At 33.8% G+C, this 22,160-nt stretch overlaps 1 protein-coding gene across 5 annotated transcripts; it reads left to right on the top strand.

The window, feature by feature from the left end:
• The first annotated feature begins 900 nt into the window (after positions 1–900).
• Positions 901–18,905, top strand: LOC112467802 (phosphoenolpyruvate carboxykinase [GTP]-like). Of its 5 annotated transcripts, none has more exons than XM_025036649.1 (5): positions 901–1,034; positions 1,440–1,925; positions 8,335–8,595; positions 17,116–17,300; positions 18,460–18,905. In XM_025036649.1, exons 2-5 carry the CDS (start codon positions 1,687–1,689, stop codon positions 18,888–18,890), a joined length of 1,116 nt encoding a protein of 371 aa, XP_024892417.1. In that variant the 5' UTR covers positions 901–1,034; positions 1,440–1,686; the 3' UTR covers positions 18,891–18,905. The 5 variants fall into 5 exon arrangements, with proteins under 5 accessions (XP_024892417.1, XP_024892409.1, XP_024892400.1 ...); XM_025036641.1 differs by having other exon boundaries at positions 1,426–1,925; XM_025036632.1 differs by having other exon boundaries at positions 901–1,138.
• The last annotated feature ends 3,255 nt before the right edge of the window (positions 18,906–22,160 follow it).

Below are 22,160 nucleotides of genomic sequence, written 5' to 3'. Positions count from 1 at the left end.
CGACCTGAAAAATCTTTAAATTTGAATAACATAATTAAAAAATACTTCATTGATCCTTAATAGCTATGTAAGTCGCAATTTTGACGCAAAATAGACTTTACGTTATTCATTAATATCTTTTTAACCATAAGCGACACAAAAAATTCCTTTTAAGGGCTGAAAGTCCTAACAACATACTTAATTTTAATTGCGATTAAACTTCTCCGATACGTCACATATCGTAGTTATAAAATGTCAAAATACACTAAAATAGCCCATTTTTTGCAACTCTGCAAATATCTCAAAATTGTCACGTAATGGAGTAATTTGGCAAACGGGATCGTTTTCTGTCCAAAAAACTATCAAATGCCACAAAGTTCGTTCTTGTGTTTTTTTTTGTTGTTGTAAAGTGTTATTTTTCAATGACTTTATCCGAATACTTTTATATGCAGACTGACAAAAGAAATTAAATTATATAAAAAACAGTTACATTTAAGAAGACAAAAAAATTCGTTGAAAACTCATCAATAACTTTTCTTCTAAAATAATAAAATTTCTACTTAAAACATTTTTTCCTAAAATTGAGAACGGCGTATAAAATATGGTATTTAATATAATATGGAAGTGATATGGTATTTACATAGTGTACATATACATATAATAGTATATAGTATATATTATATAGTATATAGCGTTACATATTATTAGTTTTTCATATTTACTAAATAATCTTACATTTCTTCCTTTTTGACATTTATGACTGTCGAGAAAAATATATTACGCATTGTAAACATCACGTGGATGATGATGATATGATCGCACTGCTATAATTCTTTGTCTCTCAGGCGACATATCTCCTACGCGCAAACACGATTAAATAAAATTCTCCTATGAGTCTTTATCACTTATCACTGTTTTACACGGAGTGTTGAGTGGGCTCGAGTGCCCGAATAAAAGGCACGATCCTTTCATTGGCGGCTGGATAATTGTGTGAAATGCGGATCGTGGATAGTAGTCTTACTCGTTTGCCGTCTGTGTGAAACAGATAGCGGAAAGTAAGTGGACAAGTGAGACAGTCATATAAAAATAGAGCAGCGAGAGTGGCTAACGGCTTTCGGTATAAAATCCGTCCAATCACCGATTTCAATTTAATGCGAAAGTGAGTTTAATCGACGTCACCGCGCTACCCAAGTCGCTTTTACTTTCCAGAAAAATTTGATCGTTATTACATATCGGTTCGCGCTACAGAGGCTATACGTTATTTTTTCGATAATTGAATTTATTAGAATACTCTGTCATCTGATCCCTCGAGTTTTCGCAGCTTGTATATCAAAAATCATTCCCGGTTTAAAAAGTGTATCTTGATGATATGTGAATAAATTAATTTCCGAGCGTTTATCTCCTTCTTGTTGGGAATATCCTTTAAATCTTGATTGGTCCGAATAGCCGAATGATTTTAGCTACCAAAGACGTGACGTAGCGCGTGTCAGAGTGCATCAGTCACGACGTGATCCTTGGCTGTTTTGCGGTCATCGTTCGTGGACCTGCCCGGGTCGTCGCGATTTTACACTCCCCACTATTAATCGGGAAGTCCAACGGTAACTCCTCTTATCGGCCAATCCGAGAAACGGATCGCTGGGGCTCGTCTATGAGCAAACACGTTCCGTAATCACATATAAAGGAAGCGTTTTAACGGACACTGGTAACATGCCGCCAAAATTCCACGGTATCAGCTGGACGAATTTGACGCGGGTTTCGCGGCAGTTTGACGACAAACGGAGCATTTCTATCAACTGCCGCTGTGTCATCTCAACTGGCAATCTTCTCAACTCAATTTCGATTCATGCTCCGAAGATCAACCGTTCCACGCATTTAGTCGCACCGTCTAACTTCGTAATCGAAAAAGCCTGCAGGATGCCGCCCGCTGTCGATATCTGTCACTCTCAGTAAGTATCTGTTTATTTTGTTTTTTTAATAAAAGAATAATCGCTGTAATAATGACCGCTATTAATTAAAAAATGTAAAATAGAAAGATAGAAATCAGTATATAGCGGTGTTAAAATAGAAAGATAGAAATCAGTAGCGAAATACAAGTAAATAAGGACGTTATAATTGAAGTAATTTATAATTTATTCTCGTGAATATTAAAGGAAATAATGTAAACGTTTCGACTGTACTTTAATCTTCTTCAATGCAATAAAATTAATCACATAAAATGAGAATTTTAAAGCAAAAAATAAAGAGTAAAAGAGCTAACAATTAAACGGAGTTTACATAATAGAGAAGAATAAAGACGTAAATTAAGGAGGATGGTTGCTCATATCAATTTGATAAGAATTAGTTCAAATTTATGAAAAATATTTGTCTATGGAAATCTCTCGTCCATGCCAAAGTTGAAGATAATTGTCTGCATGGTTGTCGAGTAATTAATTATTAAAGTTATATTCTTTGTCTCTCTCTTATACACGGGCGACACAGCAAAAATGTTACCTAACCTGTAACGTAACTCTCGAAAGCATATTAAAAATGATAAGAATTTAATGAAAATAGGTGCAAATAATTATTTACATATTTAGAAAGAACTTTCTCGAAGACTGAAATAATTTGTCTTTATAGTTATCAAGAAATTGTAAAAATAAAACAGGACCACATTTATTATTTCTACATTTCAACGTGGATAATAACACGTATTTGGGTTTCAATTGTACAAACAACTCTTTTTAGACCTTAAGAAACAGTAATTGAATGCATTCTACACATTTATTTGCTAAAATTCGTTTATTTCACGCGACGAAAATCTAACCTACATGCTTTCCCCCTGCCGCACCACCTGCTCTACAGCGGGACGCTAACCAACCTCCTTAAGGCTGATGGCAGGGAACAAAACGTAGGCTCTTATGTCTGTCGTAGCTATTGACACAATAGCTTTTCACGACTTACGTAGTTACGTATACAGTTTTCTCTGCCTTCCCTGGCGGAAATATTTCTACAAAATTTAAAAAACTCTAAAATATAATTGCCAGAATCTATTAAATTCTACATGAATTTAAGAAGTACTACAAAATCCTACATGAAAATGCTAGAATTGGGACACTTTTGTAAATATTTGTAGTATTCTACAATTAAGCAGATGTTTTAATTTTTTAAGATTTTGTTTCTTTTTAAATTTTTAAAATTTGTAGATCTTTGTACTATTTTTTATAAATTGTAGTTTTTCATAAAATACTACTTGCAATAATTTCTTGATTTAAGAACATTGTAATTTGTGGTACTATTTCGTAGATATTTCTACAAAAAAATAACCATTTCTACAAAAAATTAAATATTTCAACAAAAATGTACAAATTTCTATTTCTAGTTAAATTTTGTAGTTATTCATAGAAATTTTTTCCGCCAGGGTTGCTTTACGACTACAACAGACGTAAGAGCCTACGTTTCGTTCTCTGCCATCAGCCTATAAGAAATTAAAATAAACAAATAAACATAAGGTCAATATAGGAGACGTGTATAAAAATTGAGATATTTAAGAAGGATGAGAATCGAAAAAGAACGATATTCAATTATATTTCTTTTCCAAATGGTCGTAGAAAAACTTGCTAGAAAAATAAGATGACGCAATGGTGTCTAATTTCCTATATAGTAATATTTTATTAGTAAATATTTGCGCAGCAAAGTTGCACTTATAAACACGTCTTCTTTTAAATTTTTTATAAATATGAAAAATAAGAAAATTATTATAGCTGTTATAAAAAGTATAATACAATAAAGTAATATATATTATTCTAATAATATTAAAAAAAAATTTCAATAAAATAATGCAATGTGTAAATTAAAAAAATTTGAAGAAAAGTACATTTGAAATTAAACGTTAGCAAAACAAATCTTTTAAGTACATCATATTTATGTCTCGTATTTATGTATAGGTATGTCTAGAGACCCTCTAGGGAGAGACTGGCCAATTCGCCGCCATTTGCATGCAGGAAATAGTAAAGAAAATTAGAACGAAGTCGTCACTATTTTTTCGGTGCAGATTTTTAACAACAAAACAATTGATTTTAGTAAAATGTATACCGTTGTAAAGAGTGAACCCTTAGCTACAAAATTTATAAGGATATTTTTGGTCTACGTAGCTTTGTTCAACTGGTATAGAGTGAAAACGACAAAAGTGCAAAAATTTAAATTTCAAAATTGCCGGGGCAGAGTCGTCACTCCATTCTCGGACTGAATTTTAAATGAAAATTCATAATTTCGATCATGAAAAATGATAGGATACATTTTATTAATTATTTTTTAATAAAAAAAATGGAAACATTAATTAAAAGCACGATGGCGGAAAATAATTACAAGAAAAGCGCACACACTTATGTGCCCTACGCATATAGAGACAAAATTCATATATAATTGCATCATATATAATCACATATATTTATATATAATTATATATATAATTATATATATTTTTTTTTTCCCGGGGTGTTTCTCGTCAGCTTTATTCTGTCATCTCTGAGCACACGCAGCACATATATTATTCAAATCTTCGCAGGAATCCGACCACTGCTGCTTCTTTGACTTTGATTTTCGCCTGAAGCTTCCATGATATGGCTTGGTGACGACTTCGCCCCGGAGACACAGATTTTAAGTTTGATCGCTCATGAAATATTAGAAATCAACGAAAATAAAAAATTTTCACTGGATTCGTGTTCAGCATGCATTACTCTTCAGAATCTTATCTCGAGATTCGGTGAGAAAATAATATTTAAAATATTTAAAATTTTCAACGCGCAAAAAATTTTACTTTTCACCTCCGAAAACACGTTTGCTTTAATGAAAATGGCATACCTATAATCTCACTAAACTCCGTTGGTTACATAGGCACCATAAGTAGTGTTTACAATATGAATGGCGAGTTCACACAACATACAGATTTCAAGATAATTGTAATGACGACTCCGCCCCGGTGACGTCTCCGCCCCGGTCTCCCCTAGAGATCCTGGTTTTTTTTCCTACACTTTTATATTAATACCTCTGTCTTTCTTATTTCCGGTTTGAATGTAAATGGAGACAGAAACAGTTCGCCTCTTGGCCAGTCTCTCCCTGAAGGGTCTCTAAGTATGTCCTTCGTCACAGTACAAAAGCGCTTTTCCAATTTCGGAGTTTCTCGAAAATCGTCGGATTTATTCATAAAGACAACAGCACAGGACAATAACGATCGCATTGTGAAACCGGAATATTGTTACAATCTTACCGATAGTTGTCAAGTAAAAACATATAATTAGTTCACCGTCTTCCGAATTACGAAGAAGATAGAATAAATCATATTTCTTTAAACGAGTCTCCTGTGTTAATCGTTCAATATTAGCATCAAGTAAAGTTTAAATTTAAGTAAATATGTGATGCAAAAAATCATAGATAAGAGCAAAATCAAAGAAAAGTATGGAGAATATCATATAACTTATACTTTTCACTGTTACTGACTTTGCATATATTTTGTTTGTATTCGAAAACGAATAATAGAAATACTTGTCTAACTTACAATTTACAATGCATCCCTGCACTTGCATCATTTAAATATTAATATTTTTATATTTTGTTATATATTTGATGAAATAATTCAAAGCAAGAAAGAAAGAAATTATTTGACTGATATATTAGCCTCTTCGATTAATATTAGATATTCATTTTCGTTAAATATAATATGACAAAATATATAAAATGTTTCATTTTTTTTTTGTAAATATGAAGAAGGTAAACTTGTAATAAAATATGTCATCTTATTTGTATTATTTTAAAAATTGAAATTTTTGGTAGAAATTTAAAGAAATTTTCAATATACATATTTTGAGAAAATATTGAAGTATCTGACGTCTGTCTGTCTTTCTTGAAACCGGTGCCAAAATTTTTCTAATTTTTCAGAAATAGTGGCGATGAGTTTAATTTTTCATTAATGTACCGATTTTAGAAAACTATAAGTCATAATTTGATTTTTTGTCGATATAAAAAGGCATTCTTAAAGAAGAAAAAGAGATATGTCGATTTTTCAATTTTTTTTATTTTTGTCGTGTTGGCATAGAACTTTGTGGCACAATGTTTTCTTTAAAGCTCAGTCGATTACGCGGAAATTGAACCTACTTGCAAATAAATTGAAAGAATTATGGCAATCGCAAAAAAAGTGACATTTTTTCGATTAAAAAATCAATTTTCTGTTGTTTATAAAAATGTTATAAATAAACAATAAAGTTATAACGGTAGGTTCAATCCTTGGAGAAAATTATAAGGAATCAAATCGTACTTCACAAAATTTGATTGATTACTTTTTGAGTTATCCTGCACGGCAAATTGAAAAAAGTAGTTTTGAGAAAAACGTGTTTAAAGTTTACTTCTTTGCTGTCAGCCGAAAAATGCATGAAGATTTCAGTATAAAAGTTTTTAAGGTTGCTGAATCCGAATCTGATATTAAATTTTCAAAATTTAAAATGGCGGATTCAATATGGCGAATCAAAAAAGTCACAGTTGAATAAAAAAATAAAGTTTTTGATATTTTCACGATACTTACAGTTAAGTAACGCTCAGTCCGCTATTTCGAGCACATAAAATGCTTTCCTCTCCCACGAAGAATTCTTGTTTAGCGGTTTTCATTACGGTTTGCACACACACACATGCACACACACATGCACACACACACGCACACGCACACACGCGCGCACACGCACACGCACGCACGCACACAAATACACGTAAATACAAACACACATTTATACCAGATAGGGCAAAGCACTATAGTTGAGAATCTAGACAGGTATAAACAAAATTTTATTGTTCTCACAACGATAGAATGTCAAGGAAACTATAAAGTCGGTCCACATATTTGTGCTCTATCGATCTAAAGCGCGTCTCACTACCCACACAGCAAAATATATCTGAGATATAGCCAGATATTTTTATGCCTACAATTTTAAGTCAAATCTGAGATATCTTATTTTCAGATATTTACAGAATATCTACAGGACATCATTACTCGATCGATATCACATTATATCTTTGAAAAAGACATCTCTGCAACATTTGCATTCGAATATATGGCCGATTCATAGTTATAGCTCTTATATTTTATAAAAATCAACTCAAGTTTATTCGTAGCCAATAAAACAATTCTAGAGAAGTTGGACGCCGTACCGATCCGTCCCGGCAAAAGCCACACGCCGCGAAGGAACTTAGAAAATTTTCATTTGGACGGGGCCGAAGGTAACGACCGCGGGGCGAAAACAACTCGCCGCGAGGGGACTTAGAAAACTTTTGTTGAGGCTGCGCCGGAGGTAACGACCGCGGCGCAAAATCAACATGCCTCGAGAGGACTTAGAAAATTTTTGCTCAAGCGAGCGCTATAGTAACATATGTGCTGCCGCGACGCGGCTACATGCGCCAGTACCTTCTCAAAAATCCTTACGCACTAGGATCGAGCCTGTGAAATACTTGGCTCTAATATTCGAGGTATCATACAGTGCAGAGATCGCAAAATGCAAAATATTGGAATAGCATAGTATTGAAGCATAATTTTATTTATTGCGAATTTTTATGGAAGAACTTCTTTTATATTTGAAGGACTCAGAATTGATGACATAAATACGGAAAAAGAATTAATTTCATAAGTCGAGAATTTAAAAAAAAATTCTTTTTTTCTTCTTGCTATTTAGGTTATATGTGACATATCTGCTTTTAAATGAGAGGCATAGATATCCGACTTATATGCAGAATCAGATATTATATCTGAGATAAAAGTATCATGGCTTTTTATAATCTTGGAGATGTCTCTGAGATATTCTCATGATATCTTGCGCAATCAGATATTCCGTCATTCAGATATCTTCTAGATATCTTGGTGATATATTTTGCTGTGTGGGTAAAGGTGCTTTTATAAATTCGACAATAACACAAATACATTCTTGAAACCTTACACTATTTATTTATGTAAAAAAAAAATCGATTTTTTTCGTCTAGTAACACTAGAATCCCCCCTTAAGTTTACGATCATCCGTTGATTTTATGATTATAGAATTTAAAATTGAATGAGTGATCGCTCACATGCGCATATTCATATGTGCGCATATCATAAAACATTTAAAGTTTTACAATTTAAAAAGCTGTTTAATAATTATTATTACGACAATATCGTTCAGTCACATTTCCGTTAAAAAATTAATTATAAATTAATTTTTAAGTAATTATTAAATAATTTGTTGATAAAAAAATATAATAAATAAATAACATTTGCTATATTTGCAGTCAAAATTATGAGATATTTTTTTTATAATATCATATCTTTGTTTAACATGTTTTAACAAAATTATGCTTTTTCAGAAATCCGAGATTTATTGTGACTCATGCAGCAAAAAACCCATCAACTAAAAATGGACTTGATTATATCGGTAAAATACCTCTATTAAATGCATGTACGGTAGAGATCTCGTCCAAACTTCGCTACTATATTGAAGAATGCGCTTTACTGTGCAGTCCTAAAGACATTTATATATGTAATGGTACTGATGTCGAGTACATGCAAATGCTAAAAATTCTCCGAAAAAGTGGAACTATCGAAAGCTTGCCCAAATACGAAAATTGGTAAGTCTTAACATTTCAGATATTTATCTCATTTTACAAACACGAAGTTGCAGTATCATACACAATATATGCATGCATATATCTATATATATAAAGGAAAATGTCCTGACTGACTGACTCACTCACTCACTCACTCACTCATCAACGTCCAGCTCAAACCCCTGAACCTATAGAAACATGAAATTTGAAGAGTGTATTCTTCTCATGACGTAAGCACTCATTAAGAAGGGATTTTTAGAAATTCGACTCCTAACGGGATGAAAAGGGTTAAAATTTATTTACACGGATTCGTTAATATCTCTTAGGGCCGGTTGTTTCAACTTGTTGGTCAGCTAACTAATAGTTAAATCATATGTCCATCTCTGTCTAATGTAATGGATAAACAAAGACATATATATGATTTAACTATTAGGAAGTTTACCAACAGGTTGGAACAACCGGCCCTTAGGCCCGATGAGATATCGGCATTACGAATATATATTTGGAAAATATATATTTGTAAATATATATTTTAATTCATATTTATATTCCTTTGCAAATTATGTCCTCGTAGAGAAAGAGAGAGAGAGAGAGAGAGAGAGAGAGAGAGAGAGAGAGAGAGAGAGAGAGAGAGAGAGAGAGAGAGAGAGAGAGAGAGAGATGATTTATTATGCCCAAGCAAGGCTAAACGGCAAAAATAAGATACAGTTCTGCAGTATAAGAGAAAATATATGCGTGCTCTCCCTCGCATATGAGACAGGCAAGAATGAAGTAGCGAAGAACTGGATACTGAAGTGTCCAATAAACTAGCGTAGTATAATTCCAAAAACTATAGTATAACTAAGAACTAACGCAACTTAACTAGTAATATATACAATGTAACTAACAACTAATGCAACTTAACTAGTTATATATACAGTATAATTATGTAGTAAAGAAACAACAACAATAAACAAGAAGGACAGGAGAAAACAGAAGACATAAGTAAGAATGGTACCCTGTTTCCCGAGCAAGCAAAAATGCTTTGAGAAGATTCTTAAAGGTAGGGAATGAGGAAGTAGAGGTGATATTAACAAGAAGTGAGTGCCAGAAATAAATAAAAGAAAGATGAAAAGAGTTTCTGTAGGTGGTTGTTCTGTGAGAAGGAATATGAAATGTATGAGACGCAAGAGAAAGGCGGTCAGATCTCCTCAACAGCGGATCAGGCAACGTAAAATTTTCCCGCAAGTAAGAAGAAGAGCACATGTGAAGTATGCAAAACATTTGACAACCAAGAAAATATAGTTTTCTATTTTCAACTAAAAGCCATCTTAATTGGCGTCTATACGGAGTAATATGTTCATCTCTCTTGAGATCAAAGATAAAGCGGATGCAACAATTGACGAGTCTCTGTAATAAAGTATTTAACTCACCACTTAAACCGTGATAGACTAAGCAGCAGTAATCAATGTGTGGCATAATTAGAGCTAATACCAGCCTTATCCTTATATAACCTCGTAGAAAGAAAATTTTTATTAAACTTGAGTTTATGCAAAGAAAAATGAACTTTTTGAGAGATGTGTAAAATGTGTTTCCTCCAAGACAAGTTAGACGTAAAAATTACACCCAAAATTTTGGCTTCATTAACAAAGGGTATAGGTGTTTGGTTTACAATAATAAGTGGTAAGCTATGGTCAATATCATTAACATAGAAATGACTACCAAAAATCAATACCTTATAGATTTCGCAGGATTAAGTCTAAGACCATTCAAATTTGCATAGTCAAAAATAGCATTCGCATCTCTAGAAATCATTTCAAGACCATGGAGAATGTCAGCACGAGAACATTGGAGATATATTTGTATATCATCAGCAAAGAGCATATAATACACAAACGACAGAAAACCACCTATATCGTTAATATACAGTGCAAACAGAAGAGGACCAAGTACAGAATCTTGAGGGACGCCGGACGATGTGAACAGCCAGTCTGAGAGATTACCTTCATCATCAATTACAGCTTGAGAACGGCCAGTGAGATAGGAGAATATCCACACAAGGACCTCGTCAAAGAATCCTAATTTTAACTTCATAAGTAAACGAAGATGTGGAACAGTATCAAAGGCTTTACTGAAGTCGAAGAGAATCATAATTGTGATAAGCCTAAGCTGTCATCAATTCCTTTTTTTATGTCATCACAGACGCGTAAAAGTGCAGATTGCGTGTTGTAACCTGAACGATACGCAGACTCTCTGGAATTCAAAAGATTATGCTTGTTTAAATAGTCAGTGATCTGTGAGGCCACTATTCGTTCAAGGATTTTAGACATTTCCGGAAGATTAGCAATAGGTCGAGTATCAGATGGAGACAGAGGAGTGCGAATCTTCGAGAGAGGGCGGACAACGCACGTTTCCATAATGAAGGAAATACGGAGGATTGAAGTGAACAATTGAGCAGTAAAGTTCCCATTGGGAAATAACAGGCCAGGCAATACGGAGAACATAAAGCGGAATGCCGTCCTGGCCAGATGCAAAGGAATGAAGAGGTTCATTTGTAATAAGTTTATATACATCATCAGGCTGAATAGTAGAGAAAACAAACTTTGAACGTTGAGAAGGACTAGAAACTAAAGCAATGGCTGACATGAAGTTAATGAACGAGCAAGGTGATGAAGTATTAAATACAGAGACGTAATATAAATTTAGTTGATCAGGTGAGAAAAAACGGAGAGAAGAAACCGACGTAGACTTGACAAGCCCAAGACGGGCAAGTTCACTCCACAATTCAGCAGAGTCGGTTATGTTAGTAAGAGAGGCAAAGTGAAAATCACTCTTGGCGCGCTTGATATCAGTGTTAAGCTGGTTGCGAAGATGTCGGTATCTGGCATAGCCAAGAAGACTATTGGAACGTTTGGCTTGCTTATACAGCTGATTACGTGTACGGAGTCGGGATCTAAATTCATCTGTGAGCCAATGAATAGGAGGCCTTCTAATCACAGATCTACGAGCAGGAGCAAACACATCCAGCACGTCAAGCAAGGTAGACGACAGACGAGAACAAACCTCCTCAACGTTAGTCACATTCACAATCTGAACATTAATTGCCAAAGAATGAAGATGCTCAAGGAACGCAGAGGTGTCAAAGTTCCTATAACTACGCCGCAGTACAGACTGCTTAGAGTCAAACGCACGATTTAGAGAGAATGACATTTCAAGTAGATCATGTCCTGTAATGAATGGGCTCGAGGATTTGGTAAACGAGAGAGAGAGAGAGAGAGAGAGAGAGAGAGAGAGAGAGAGAGAGAGAGAGAGAGAGAAAAATAAATATATTCTATCATCTATTTGCGTGTATTATATATAATTATATATAGAGATATATATATATATATATATATATATATATACGCGATATATATATATATATATAATACAATATATTTCGGTTGGTTTTTATGATAAAATTTAGAAATTAATAATCAAAACAGATTTTTTTACAACAACAAAAAAATTAACACAATTTTTAGAATTAAGAAAATATTTATTTTCTTTTTTTTGAAATCAAAATATGTATTTAATAATTATTTAATTTCAAAAAAGATATTCTTGTAAAATGTTTTTGGCTAGAGGTCCGTATGCAACCTCCTTTCGATTTTGATCTACTTTGTAGGTTACATATTGCAGGCACATAGTAAAATATTGCAGGTACGTACTAAAAGAAGTTGAAAGTGCCAAAACTTGCGAAATGACTATTTCCTTAAATATTAAAATTTTTGCCTGAAAATTGTAAACAAAGCGTGCGGCACTCTACATCAGGTTAATCCACGCACGCACTTTCGCACCCACACAACAATTGGTTTGAGTTAGGTTAGGTTAGGTTTTTGGAAATAGTTGAGTTAGTTTTTTCGAGATGGAGCCCCCCACCTGTAAGGAGGGCCACAGTATAAGGGCCTTGGCACATAAAAAAACTTAAGCAGTAAAACTTTAAGCAGTAAGACATCAACAGTATGGATTCGCTACCGCTTAGGGCCGTGCCTTAAGTTCTTGGCTGTGATTGGCTGATTTGCTTACTGGTTGAGTTTTACTGCTTAAGTTTTTCTATGTGCCAAGGCCTTAACCAGTAGTCCGACTCTCTGTCGGCACCTTTGATCTATCGGTTCCCGATTCGCCCTCATTATTATGGAAGCGCCAACGACGTATCTACGGTTAAAGGGCCCCGGGTTTTCAAGGTTGTACTTAGAAGTTAAAGCGCCCCAGGTTTTCAGGATTTTATTTACTATTAGAAGAGGCGCATAAGAACTGTATACATTATTCACGCGTTAGAAATGGCCTAGGTAGAAATACAAGAAAAAAGATTGTACGAATAAAAAATGATTAATGAAATTGCTAGCATAGCAGTTTCGATGAATTGTTCAAGTGCTAATTAGATATAAAATAACTATTATAAATTATAAAATTAAATATTAATATATTATTATAAATTATTGCAAATTATTATAAATTATGAAGTTAAAGTTGAAATTATAAAAAAAATAGTGCAATTATTTTATTTGTTGTTAAAGATTTTAAATTCGTGGTAAAGTTTAATTAAAATTAATAATGCAAAAACAATATCATTTTTGCAAAGTTGCATTTATTGCATATACGGCGGTATATATTTATTACATACATTTACATATATATGTAAATACATTACATATATTTACATGTACAGCGGTATTTATTCGTGTCTCCAAATAATCATTTTATTTTTGCTTGTGGATGACTTAAAGTTGTAATTTATAAATTTTAACGTATAATATATGCGCATTCTAAAAAATAATTTTTTTAAATATAAATGTGAGAAACTGCTGCATGGGTGCTTAAATATTATTACTTTAACCTTCGCTAACAATTTTTGTATATTTTTTTCTAAAACAATATTTTCAAAGTGCTGATTAAAAATCGCTGCCAACGAGCACACGTAAAAAATAAAATTATTATGTGGCATTTTTAAATTTCCGAAAATTGAATTATTGCTTTAGTATGCCTTAAAAAAAACAATAAATTGTCGAATCTTCAAATTCTACGTGATCAATACTATATTCTTTGCAAATTGTGCATGAATGTTTCTTTAAACATTTACCAATCAAAAAACCGCATATGTAACGAATTGAACTTTTTTCAACTAAATTGAGCTTTTCATAATCAGTGTCATCCGGCGTAAATGTATCAAAAAGTCCGCCTTCACTTTCTTCTTCAATTTCTTTCATTTCATCTCCAATATCTCCATTCAATCTGCTTAAATCTAGCAAGATATTGTCAAAATCATCTTCGCAGTTTTCGTTTCCCGTATTATAGAAATCCTGACACAGCAATTTTTTGAATGCTCGAGTGAACTGCCAGGAAGGAGGGTTCGGACAGTTTTCTCCTCCTAAACAAATTTTCCCAAAAAAGTTTTCTATAGGATCTTGATTTAATCTCCTCGTTTGCAGAGAAACAATTCCTTCTTTTTCTTTGAGACATTCCCATAGTTGCAGTACGCCTGAAATAGTAACTTTCCAGCCATTGATAAAGTTCATTTGATTTGTCACGTTCTGATCATTGTGATTAATAATTAATGAATCAAAAAACTTTAAACATTCTTGTAAAAAAGTAGTCTGGAATTTTTTCCTTTCGAAAACGTGAGCGTGCAGTTTGTCTCCCTCGTATTTAGAGGTGGAATTTAACATGTCAAACAGTTTATCCATTTTGTCTATGAAAGTTACCGTCCCAACTGCATCAGTTGATATTTTTGCAAAATGGATATATGAACTTACACCTGCCACCTTTGACTAAGAAGCTGAGGAGCTAATCGAGTTTTCATTTTTTCCTGTGGTCTTGAATTTAAATGAGAGTAAATTAATTTTGGCGCCAACCTGAACGGCATTGATTGATCGATCTCATAAAATTGTCTTACGTAACGTATGTTAGCAAAATATTGGCCAAACTTGAAAGTATATTTTAAAAACTTATTTTGCGTCGCCTTTATCAAATGCGGCACATCAAATAAGAAAAAGATCTTGCGGTTGTTCAGTGTAAAATATGGGGTACTAGGCGTAATTCCTAATTCATTTGCGAGTTGCTTATTCTTAGGACCCATATCACATATTACAGCAGCTACTGTTACACCAATATTTTGCAATTCAAAAATACATTGAATGAGTAATTGTTTAAGAACTGCAGTTGAACAAGCTGTATTCGAAAGTTCATACGCAAGAGGCTGTTTCCAATCACCAAAAATACTTCTTGCAAGAAAGACGCATGAAAATTTTGCTGGTTGGAATTGCTTTTCATTGCCACTCTCATGAAAACCGATAACTTTATCAGTTTTTTTATCATAATACAAATGGCATTTTAATGACATTTCATCAAAGCATATTACGCACATTTTTCCAGACTCTCGCATAGTTGCAAATTTATTGGCCAGTAAATTGAACACGTTTTGATTTATGCCGCTTGTAATAGAAATATTAAGTGTTATATCATTGAGAGTCGTTTTACTTGGCAAAGAAAATATCGATGACAAAGCCCTATACGCTCTTAGCCCTTTAAAATACAAATTCAAGCACAATCGTTTAAATTCTAGGGAATACCTCTGACCTCGGACTTGTTTCTTGCCTGCTAATACTTGTTCTTTTACAAACAATGCTATCCGCGGTGGCAGATATTTTTCACAGTCCTCCAAAAATTGATTTTTTGTACGTGGTTTTTTTATCGTTTCATTCAAAGTGGCAATCTCTTTTTTTAGCATTCTAATTTCTGCTTTTAATTTTCTCGGAGTACGAGTAGACAAATCGTTCGTGGTTTGAGTAACTTTATGACTAATACTCTGTACTTCTTTGTGGTTTCTAACACCACTGGGCCCTGCGGTGACTGCAATGTTAGGATCTGCAATATTGTTGTTTGCTGAAAGAACGACGATTAAAGGCTGAAGAAATTTGGCGATGTTAATTGGTTCCAAGCTGACATTGTGTTCCGCTCGTACATCAGGCTCTGCGGAAAGCTGCGACCTTTCTCCCTCTTCCAACGAATGAATGGTTTGTCGCATGCCATATGAAGTGTTACTTTTTGCATTTGCACAATTCTGAAATCAGATTTTATAAAGATCACGTTTAGCAGGTTTAAACCTATCAGCTGCAGTATCCTCTAATCAGCAGCTCGATTCTTTTACTTAATCTTGAATTGATCATTTTTAATTTACTTACCACATTGTGATCATTTTCTAAATTTTCCATATTCTGATCATTTTCTACATTTTCCATATTCTGATCATTTTCTAAAACCATATACTGATCATTTTCTAAATTTTCCATATTCTGATCATTTTCTAAATTTACCATATTTTGATCATTTTCTAAATTTTCACCCAAATTGAGAGTTGGTTGAGCCAGAGGAAGTAAACGGTTTTTCAAATAATTTGTATATATTCTGTCCTCAAAATGATCGCTGCAAACGGGAATAAACACGTTCTAATTTTCCTTTCAAAAGATCCTCGCGACGACACGCAATTGCCCACTGTCTTAACCTAAAATTATTAAACTTGTGTATTATGATTTAAAGGAAAAATAATTGTTCTGTAACATGTACAAAAAGTCGATATATACAAACTTTTCGGCATCCTTAGAGAAACGAAAGAAATGACAATTTGATTTTTTGCTCGTATTTCGGCAATTTCGAACGCTACAATAAATTGTATAACCTATGCTGTTAGGCATTTTGGAAAATAATCTAATCGAAATTATCCAAAATATCAAGTATTTCTGCGCGTCACACTGATTAACGAATTTATTTTTATCTCATCGTCAAACGTGTGATTGCAACCACGTATAAACTGTGGCGCCTCGGCGGGGTCACACCGACGTTGAACTACCACGCATACAAAAATCCTCTGATTGGTCGCTTCCAACAAAATGTCGATGCGCAGATCGGATCGGCGCGGTACCAAAACAATTGACAGAGTCGGACTACTGGTTATACTGTGGGGAGGTCAGAACATACTGCATTCACACACACACTTTCCCAACCATACAACAATTGGTTTGGGTTATAGGTTAGTTTTTTGGAGGTGGAGCCCCCCGTAGAGAGGGGGGCAGAACTTACTGCATCCACAAACGCATTTTCTCACTCACACAACAATAATTGAAGGGTGGACCTTGCTTCCTTTGCTTACAGGGCGAAACAAAGTCTATTATTGTTTAATTTTATATGGGTTTTCCACGCGAAAAGAGAATCAATATTGTGTATATGCAGTCAAAAAATCCAAAATCTAGTAAAATAATAAAAATTTGAATATTTAAGAAAATAGTCATTTTTGCACAAGTTGGTACTGGGGCTTTCGACTTCTTTTAGTACGTACTACGTACCCGCAAAAGTGGATCAAACTCGGAAGAGGTTCATATACAGAACTCTTACCATGTTTTTATTTCTAATAAAGAGGAAATGGTCCAGAGTGTCCAGACTCTTATTACATATACGTTTATATTATACATTTATATTATACGTTTATATTATCTTTTAAATATATTTTATGACTTTATGTAATAGTTGGTTGGCAAAGACTAACCCTGCAGATGTGGCACGTGTCGAGAAATGTACGTTTATCAGTACAGACTTGAAAAGTGATGCTATTCCTATACCGCGTAAAGGTATAATTGGAGAGCTTGGAAATTGGATCTCTCCTTATGATATGGAAAAAGCTATTTCAGAACGTTTTCCAGGTTGTATGAAAGGTTAGCAGAAATTTTGGATATTTACGATTTGTTGTCGATTACCAAATGTACCCCACACAGCAAAATATATCTGAGATATAGCCAGATATCTTTATGCCTACAATTTTAAGTCAAATCTGAGATATCTTATTTTCAGATATTCACAGAATATCTGCAACACATTATTACTCAATATCACATTATATCTTTGGAAAAAGACATCTCTGCAACAAGTGCATTCGAATATATGGCCGATTCACAGTTAGCTCTTATATTTTATAAAGATTAACTCAAGTTTACTCGTAGCCAATAAAACAATTTGAGAGGACTTGGACGCGCGCCGTAACGATTCGTCCCGACAAAAGTCACACGTACACCGCGAGGGAACTTAGAAAATTTTCACTCGGGCAGCGCCGGAGGTAACGACCGCGGCGCGAAAGCAACATACTGCGAGGGAACGCAGTATGTTGCTTTCGCGCCGCGACTACATGCGCCAGTACCTTCTTGTAAACAAAAATCCTTACGCACTAGGATAAAAAGCGAGTCTATGAGATACTTGGCTCTAATATTTTTCGTGATATCCGAGATATCATACAGTGCAGAGATGGCAAAATGCAAAATATTGGAATAATATCGAAGCATAATTTTGAATTTATTGCGAATTTTTATGAAAAGGACGTCTTTTATATCTAAAAAAGGACTCAGAATTGATGATATAAAAATGAATTTCTTTTAAACTCTCAAGAATCATTTTAGAACAGAGAATGAATACAGAAAAATAATTAATTTCATAAATCGAGAATTTAAAAAGAATTCTTCTTTTCTTCTTGCTATTTGGGTTGTATATAACATATCTGCTTTTAAATGAGGCATAGATAGCCGATATATATGCAGAATCAGATATCATATCTGAGATAAAATCATCATGGCTTTTTATAATCTTGGAGATGTCTCTGAGATATTCTTATGGTATCTGCGCAACAATTAGATATTCCGTCATTCAGATATCTTCTAGATATCTTGGTGATATATTTTACTGTGTAAGACGTATTATATTGTGTGAACTATACATATATATAAATAATGTATTAAAAATATAATATAAGTTTACTTATGTAAACAATTAAAAATTAAAAATTATTTAATGTTATATAAATATAACATAAATTTTGTGACATAGGACGCACTATGTATGTGATCCCCTTCAGTATGGGACCTGTAGGTTCTCCACTTTCTAAAATTGGTATAGAAATTACCGATTCGGCTTATGTAGTTTGTTCGATGAGAATAATGACTAGAATGGGAGAAAAGGTACTTGAGGCTCTGGGAAATGATACTTTCGTTAAATGTTTACACTCGGTGGGTGTGCCGAAACATAATTCAAAAGTCAGTATAACTCACTCATGGCCATGCGATCCCGAAAGGACGATTATCCTTCACAAACCTGCCAAAAACGAGATTGTGTCTTATGGAAGTGGTTACGGCGGAAATTCTCTATTAGGAAAAAAGTGTTTTGCGCTTCGAATTGGTTCCACGATAGCCAGGAAAGAAGGATGGCTTGCTGAACATATGCTCGTATGTTTTCCATTTTTTTATATAGCCCCATCATAATTTATCCTTTTTGTTCCTTTATTAGATAAGAAAAATAGCTTTACTGTTATTAGTTATTTTTATTACGTTTGCTATACAACGGTGAAAAAAAATTTGATTTATACATAAAATATGTCCATATGTTTTTTCTCTTATAATCTATTATAATCTTTGTTCGTATATACAAGAAAAATAATAAGAAGAGAAATTAAAAAGTAATTAAAAAGATATTGTTTGCATTGTTTTCTTGCAAGAAAGTATAAAGGTTGAGGAAATGAGAAAATTTGCCCGTTTACTTAATGCAAAAGAAAGCAATGCAAAAGTTACTTTTTTTATTATTCTTTATTCGGTAAATCTTCAGAAAACCCACCTATATGAAATAATGAATAAAAATATCCAATTCTTACGTATTTTTATCCTCTGAACTTGAATATGATACTTAAAAATGGCGCTCGGGACAAGAAACATCGAAAATCGCAAAAAAACAGAAAAACGCAAAAAGTCATTGAAAATCAGCTAATATCAGCTTTGGCATTAGAGCCAAAGCACATATGACAGTCGTATTCGTGTATGGACGTAAGTAACACACAAGCTTTGGCGTATCCTGATTTGTCAGGTCGAGGACTACGACTCGTATATTGCTACGCTATGTTATGTGCTTTGGCTCTTAGCTGAATATTGATGCTAAATCAATATTCGTAATTATGCATAAAAACATCACACTCTCCAATAATCTTGACCTTGACATATGTTGCCTTGCAAAGTATATGAGCTTTCCACGCGTGGAAAGTTTATAAACTATGAGGCATCTCGTTTTGCGTGGAAATTATGTATTCGTGGAGGCAGTAATTGGACACATGCTGTAATTTAATTTTCAAATTAAAAATTACCATACACACACACGCGCGCGCGCGGAGGAGTGCAAGGGGGGCCTTGGGGCCCCCCTCCCGCAACCCCTTCGTCCGCGCCGGTGGGCAGGGTGGACATCACTTTACAACTTACAAAGTACATGCTAAGTTGTAAAGCGAGGTCCACCCTGCCTATCGGCAGAGGGGGTGCGGGAGGGGGAGCCCAAGGCCCCCCCTTGCACCCCCCCCCGCGCGTGTGTATGTATGTGTGTATGGTACTTTTTAATTTAAAGATTAAATTACAGCATGTATCCAATATCTAGACACTTTAAGGAGTGCTACATTACCGCATGTGGCTGCAACATACATGAATGTATAAATCCATCACGTCAAGTGAATGTAGTCGTCAACTTTAATTGTTAATATCTCGCTTCGCGGGGCAGAGTGACACTTTTTTCTGCCAGGATCGGTCATTCTGTGCAAAAACGCGTCGATTAAGCCTAAGTTTAACGAAATCAGTGAGAAGTGGGCTCTCCTTCACTTTACCCCTTTATGATGGTTTCTCTTCAACTTGCAAGTCCGATCGCCATTTTTAAGTTTCATATTTATGTTCAGAGGACAAAAATACATAGGAATTGGGTATTTGTATTCATACTAGACATCGCAGACGCGCGCGCTATTTAACAACAAATACACAACTGTCAAAATTATGCTATGACAGCCGCTCACGAAGTTAGCGTAGCGAGAGAACCAATTAGCATCGCGGAAAAAAGTCAACAATAAACTTCCAGACTTTCGAGAAGACTTCAAGAGATGCGAGTATCGATTTAACATGCCTTTTTTAGATATAGGATAAGATAGGAATTTTATGTAGGTGGGTTTTCCGAAGATTTACCCTTTATTCTTATTATCATTCTTGGACACAAAAAAAATTAGTCTTTAATCAAGACCTGCAATTAATACAATTATTGTTTTATATATAAGCAAGAATATATATATTTTTTCAAAGAATTTTATATTTTTGAATTTCAAGAATATTATAATTTAATTTGAATATTATAATTGTCACATATACATATAAAAAGTACAATATGATTATTTTGATGATAATGATGTATTTTTCTTTTTCCGATTTCTTCTTCTTTATTGTAACATAATAAAATTGAATTAACATTATTTGTGTTCATGTAGAGAATATTGAGTTTTAAGGACGTTCTCCGGCTTCAGTCGTGCTCAACTTGTATTCGTGCTTAAAAAGATGTTTATATACAAAATATTACATATAAGGTTTGTTCGCGTCGCATACTCCAATAAACACCAAGAGCACTTGGATCACGGATAAAAGGTGGCGATTGGAGCAGATGAGTTTTTGGAGTGCGTTGGAGTGATTAGGAGCATGGTGGGGCATGCGACGCGAACAAACCTATAATAACATCTAAAAAATAAGAAGTTAACTTCACGCGTGAGAACTCATGCGGCGTTGCCAAGTAACTGACGCCTCTTCTCTTCTGTCACTCTGAACCGAGCGAAAAATTCATCAAATCGCGTATTTTACACAAGTATTTCTCAAAAACGAGTACACAAGGGTATTGACACTTAATTGCATATTATTTCTATTTTTATGGAGCATCATATACTAATTTTTCAAAAACATTTAGAGAAAACTTCTTTCACAATTTATTATAATGTCTCTTTTACAATAGCTCGGAATAGGAATTACATGTTAAAAGTTGAAACTTTGAAACTCAGTATCTCGATTTTTAATACAGCAAGAGGTATTGAAAATACTATCGCATAAAGCACACCTAAATTAACCCTCCGTAGTCACACCTATTTTTTCAAACAAGGAAGTCACTCTGGGTCATTTTGACCCGAGACGAACTTTGATCGTTCGCCATTTGACCATTTATCCACCGATCGTGTTGAAAAAATTCTCGAATGCACTTGTGATATTGCTAAATTAATTGCTACAAAAAAAGAAATGCCTCAAGAATTTTTAACATATAAAAAAAATTCGCAAAAAATTTTCGTTTTTAAAAAAAAATTTTTGTTTTTTGAACTACAGCTAGAGGGCGTCATGCCCGCCAATTTTCAAGTTACGCGCAAGATATTTACGAGCAAAGTTGAGGCTCGGGTCAAATTGACCCGGTGGGACTACGGAGGGTTAACGTATATTCACAGTTTCAAAAAAATCTAGAGAAAATCGATTTTCCAGAGAACGACTTTAAAATAAGATTAAACTGTCGATAATATATATAAACATTAATTTATCGTTATAATATGAATATTCTTGGTTTAAAGTACTTTTATTCTCTATCCAATATTTTTTGTTTTCTATTAATAAAAATTATTTTTTAATAATAAGAATAAATTTTTCTTTATTGAAATATACAGATTGTCCGGTAATAACCACTGAACCTCTTGTATGCAAGTAGAGTGAATT

The sequence above is a fragment of the Temnothorax curvispinosus genome, unplaced genomic scaffold (assembly GCF_003070985.1).
Source record: "Temnothorax curvispinosus isolate PA1 unplaced genomic scaffold, ASM307098v1 QBEX01001687.1, whole genome shotgun sequence".
NCBI classification, from domain to species: domain Eukaryota; kingdom Metazoa; phylum Arthropoda; class Insecta; order Hymenoptera; family Formicidae; genus Temnothorax; species Temnothorax curvispinosus.
This window is presented reverse-complemented; position numbering and strand designations above follow the sequence as displayed.

Bases quoted from the DNA above. Each gene is read 5' to 3' on its own strand.
- LOC112467802 (XM_025036649.1), top strand. From the start codon at position 1,687: ATGCCGCCAAAATTCCACGGTATCAGCTGGACGAATTTGACGCGGGTT. The intron at 1,926-8,334 runs GTAAGTATCTGT...ATGCTTTTTCAG, and splicing joins GTCGATATCTGTCACTCTCA to AAATCCGAGATTTATTGTGA. The intron at 8,596-17,115 runs GTAAGTCTTAAC...TTTATGTAATAG, and splicing joins TTGCCCAAATACGAAAATTG to TTGGTTGGCAAAGACTAACC.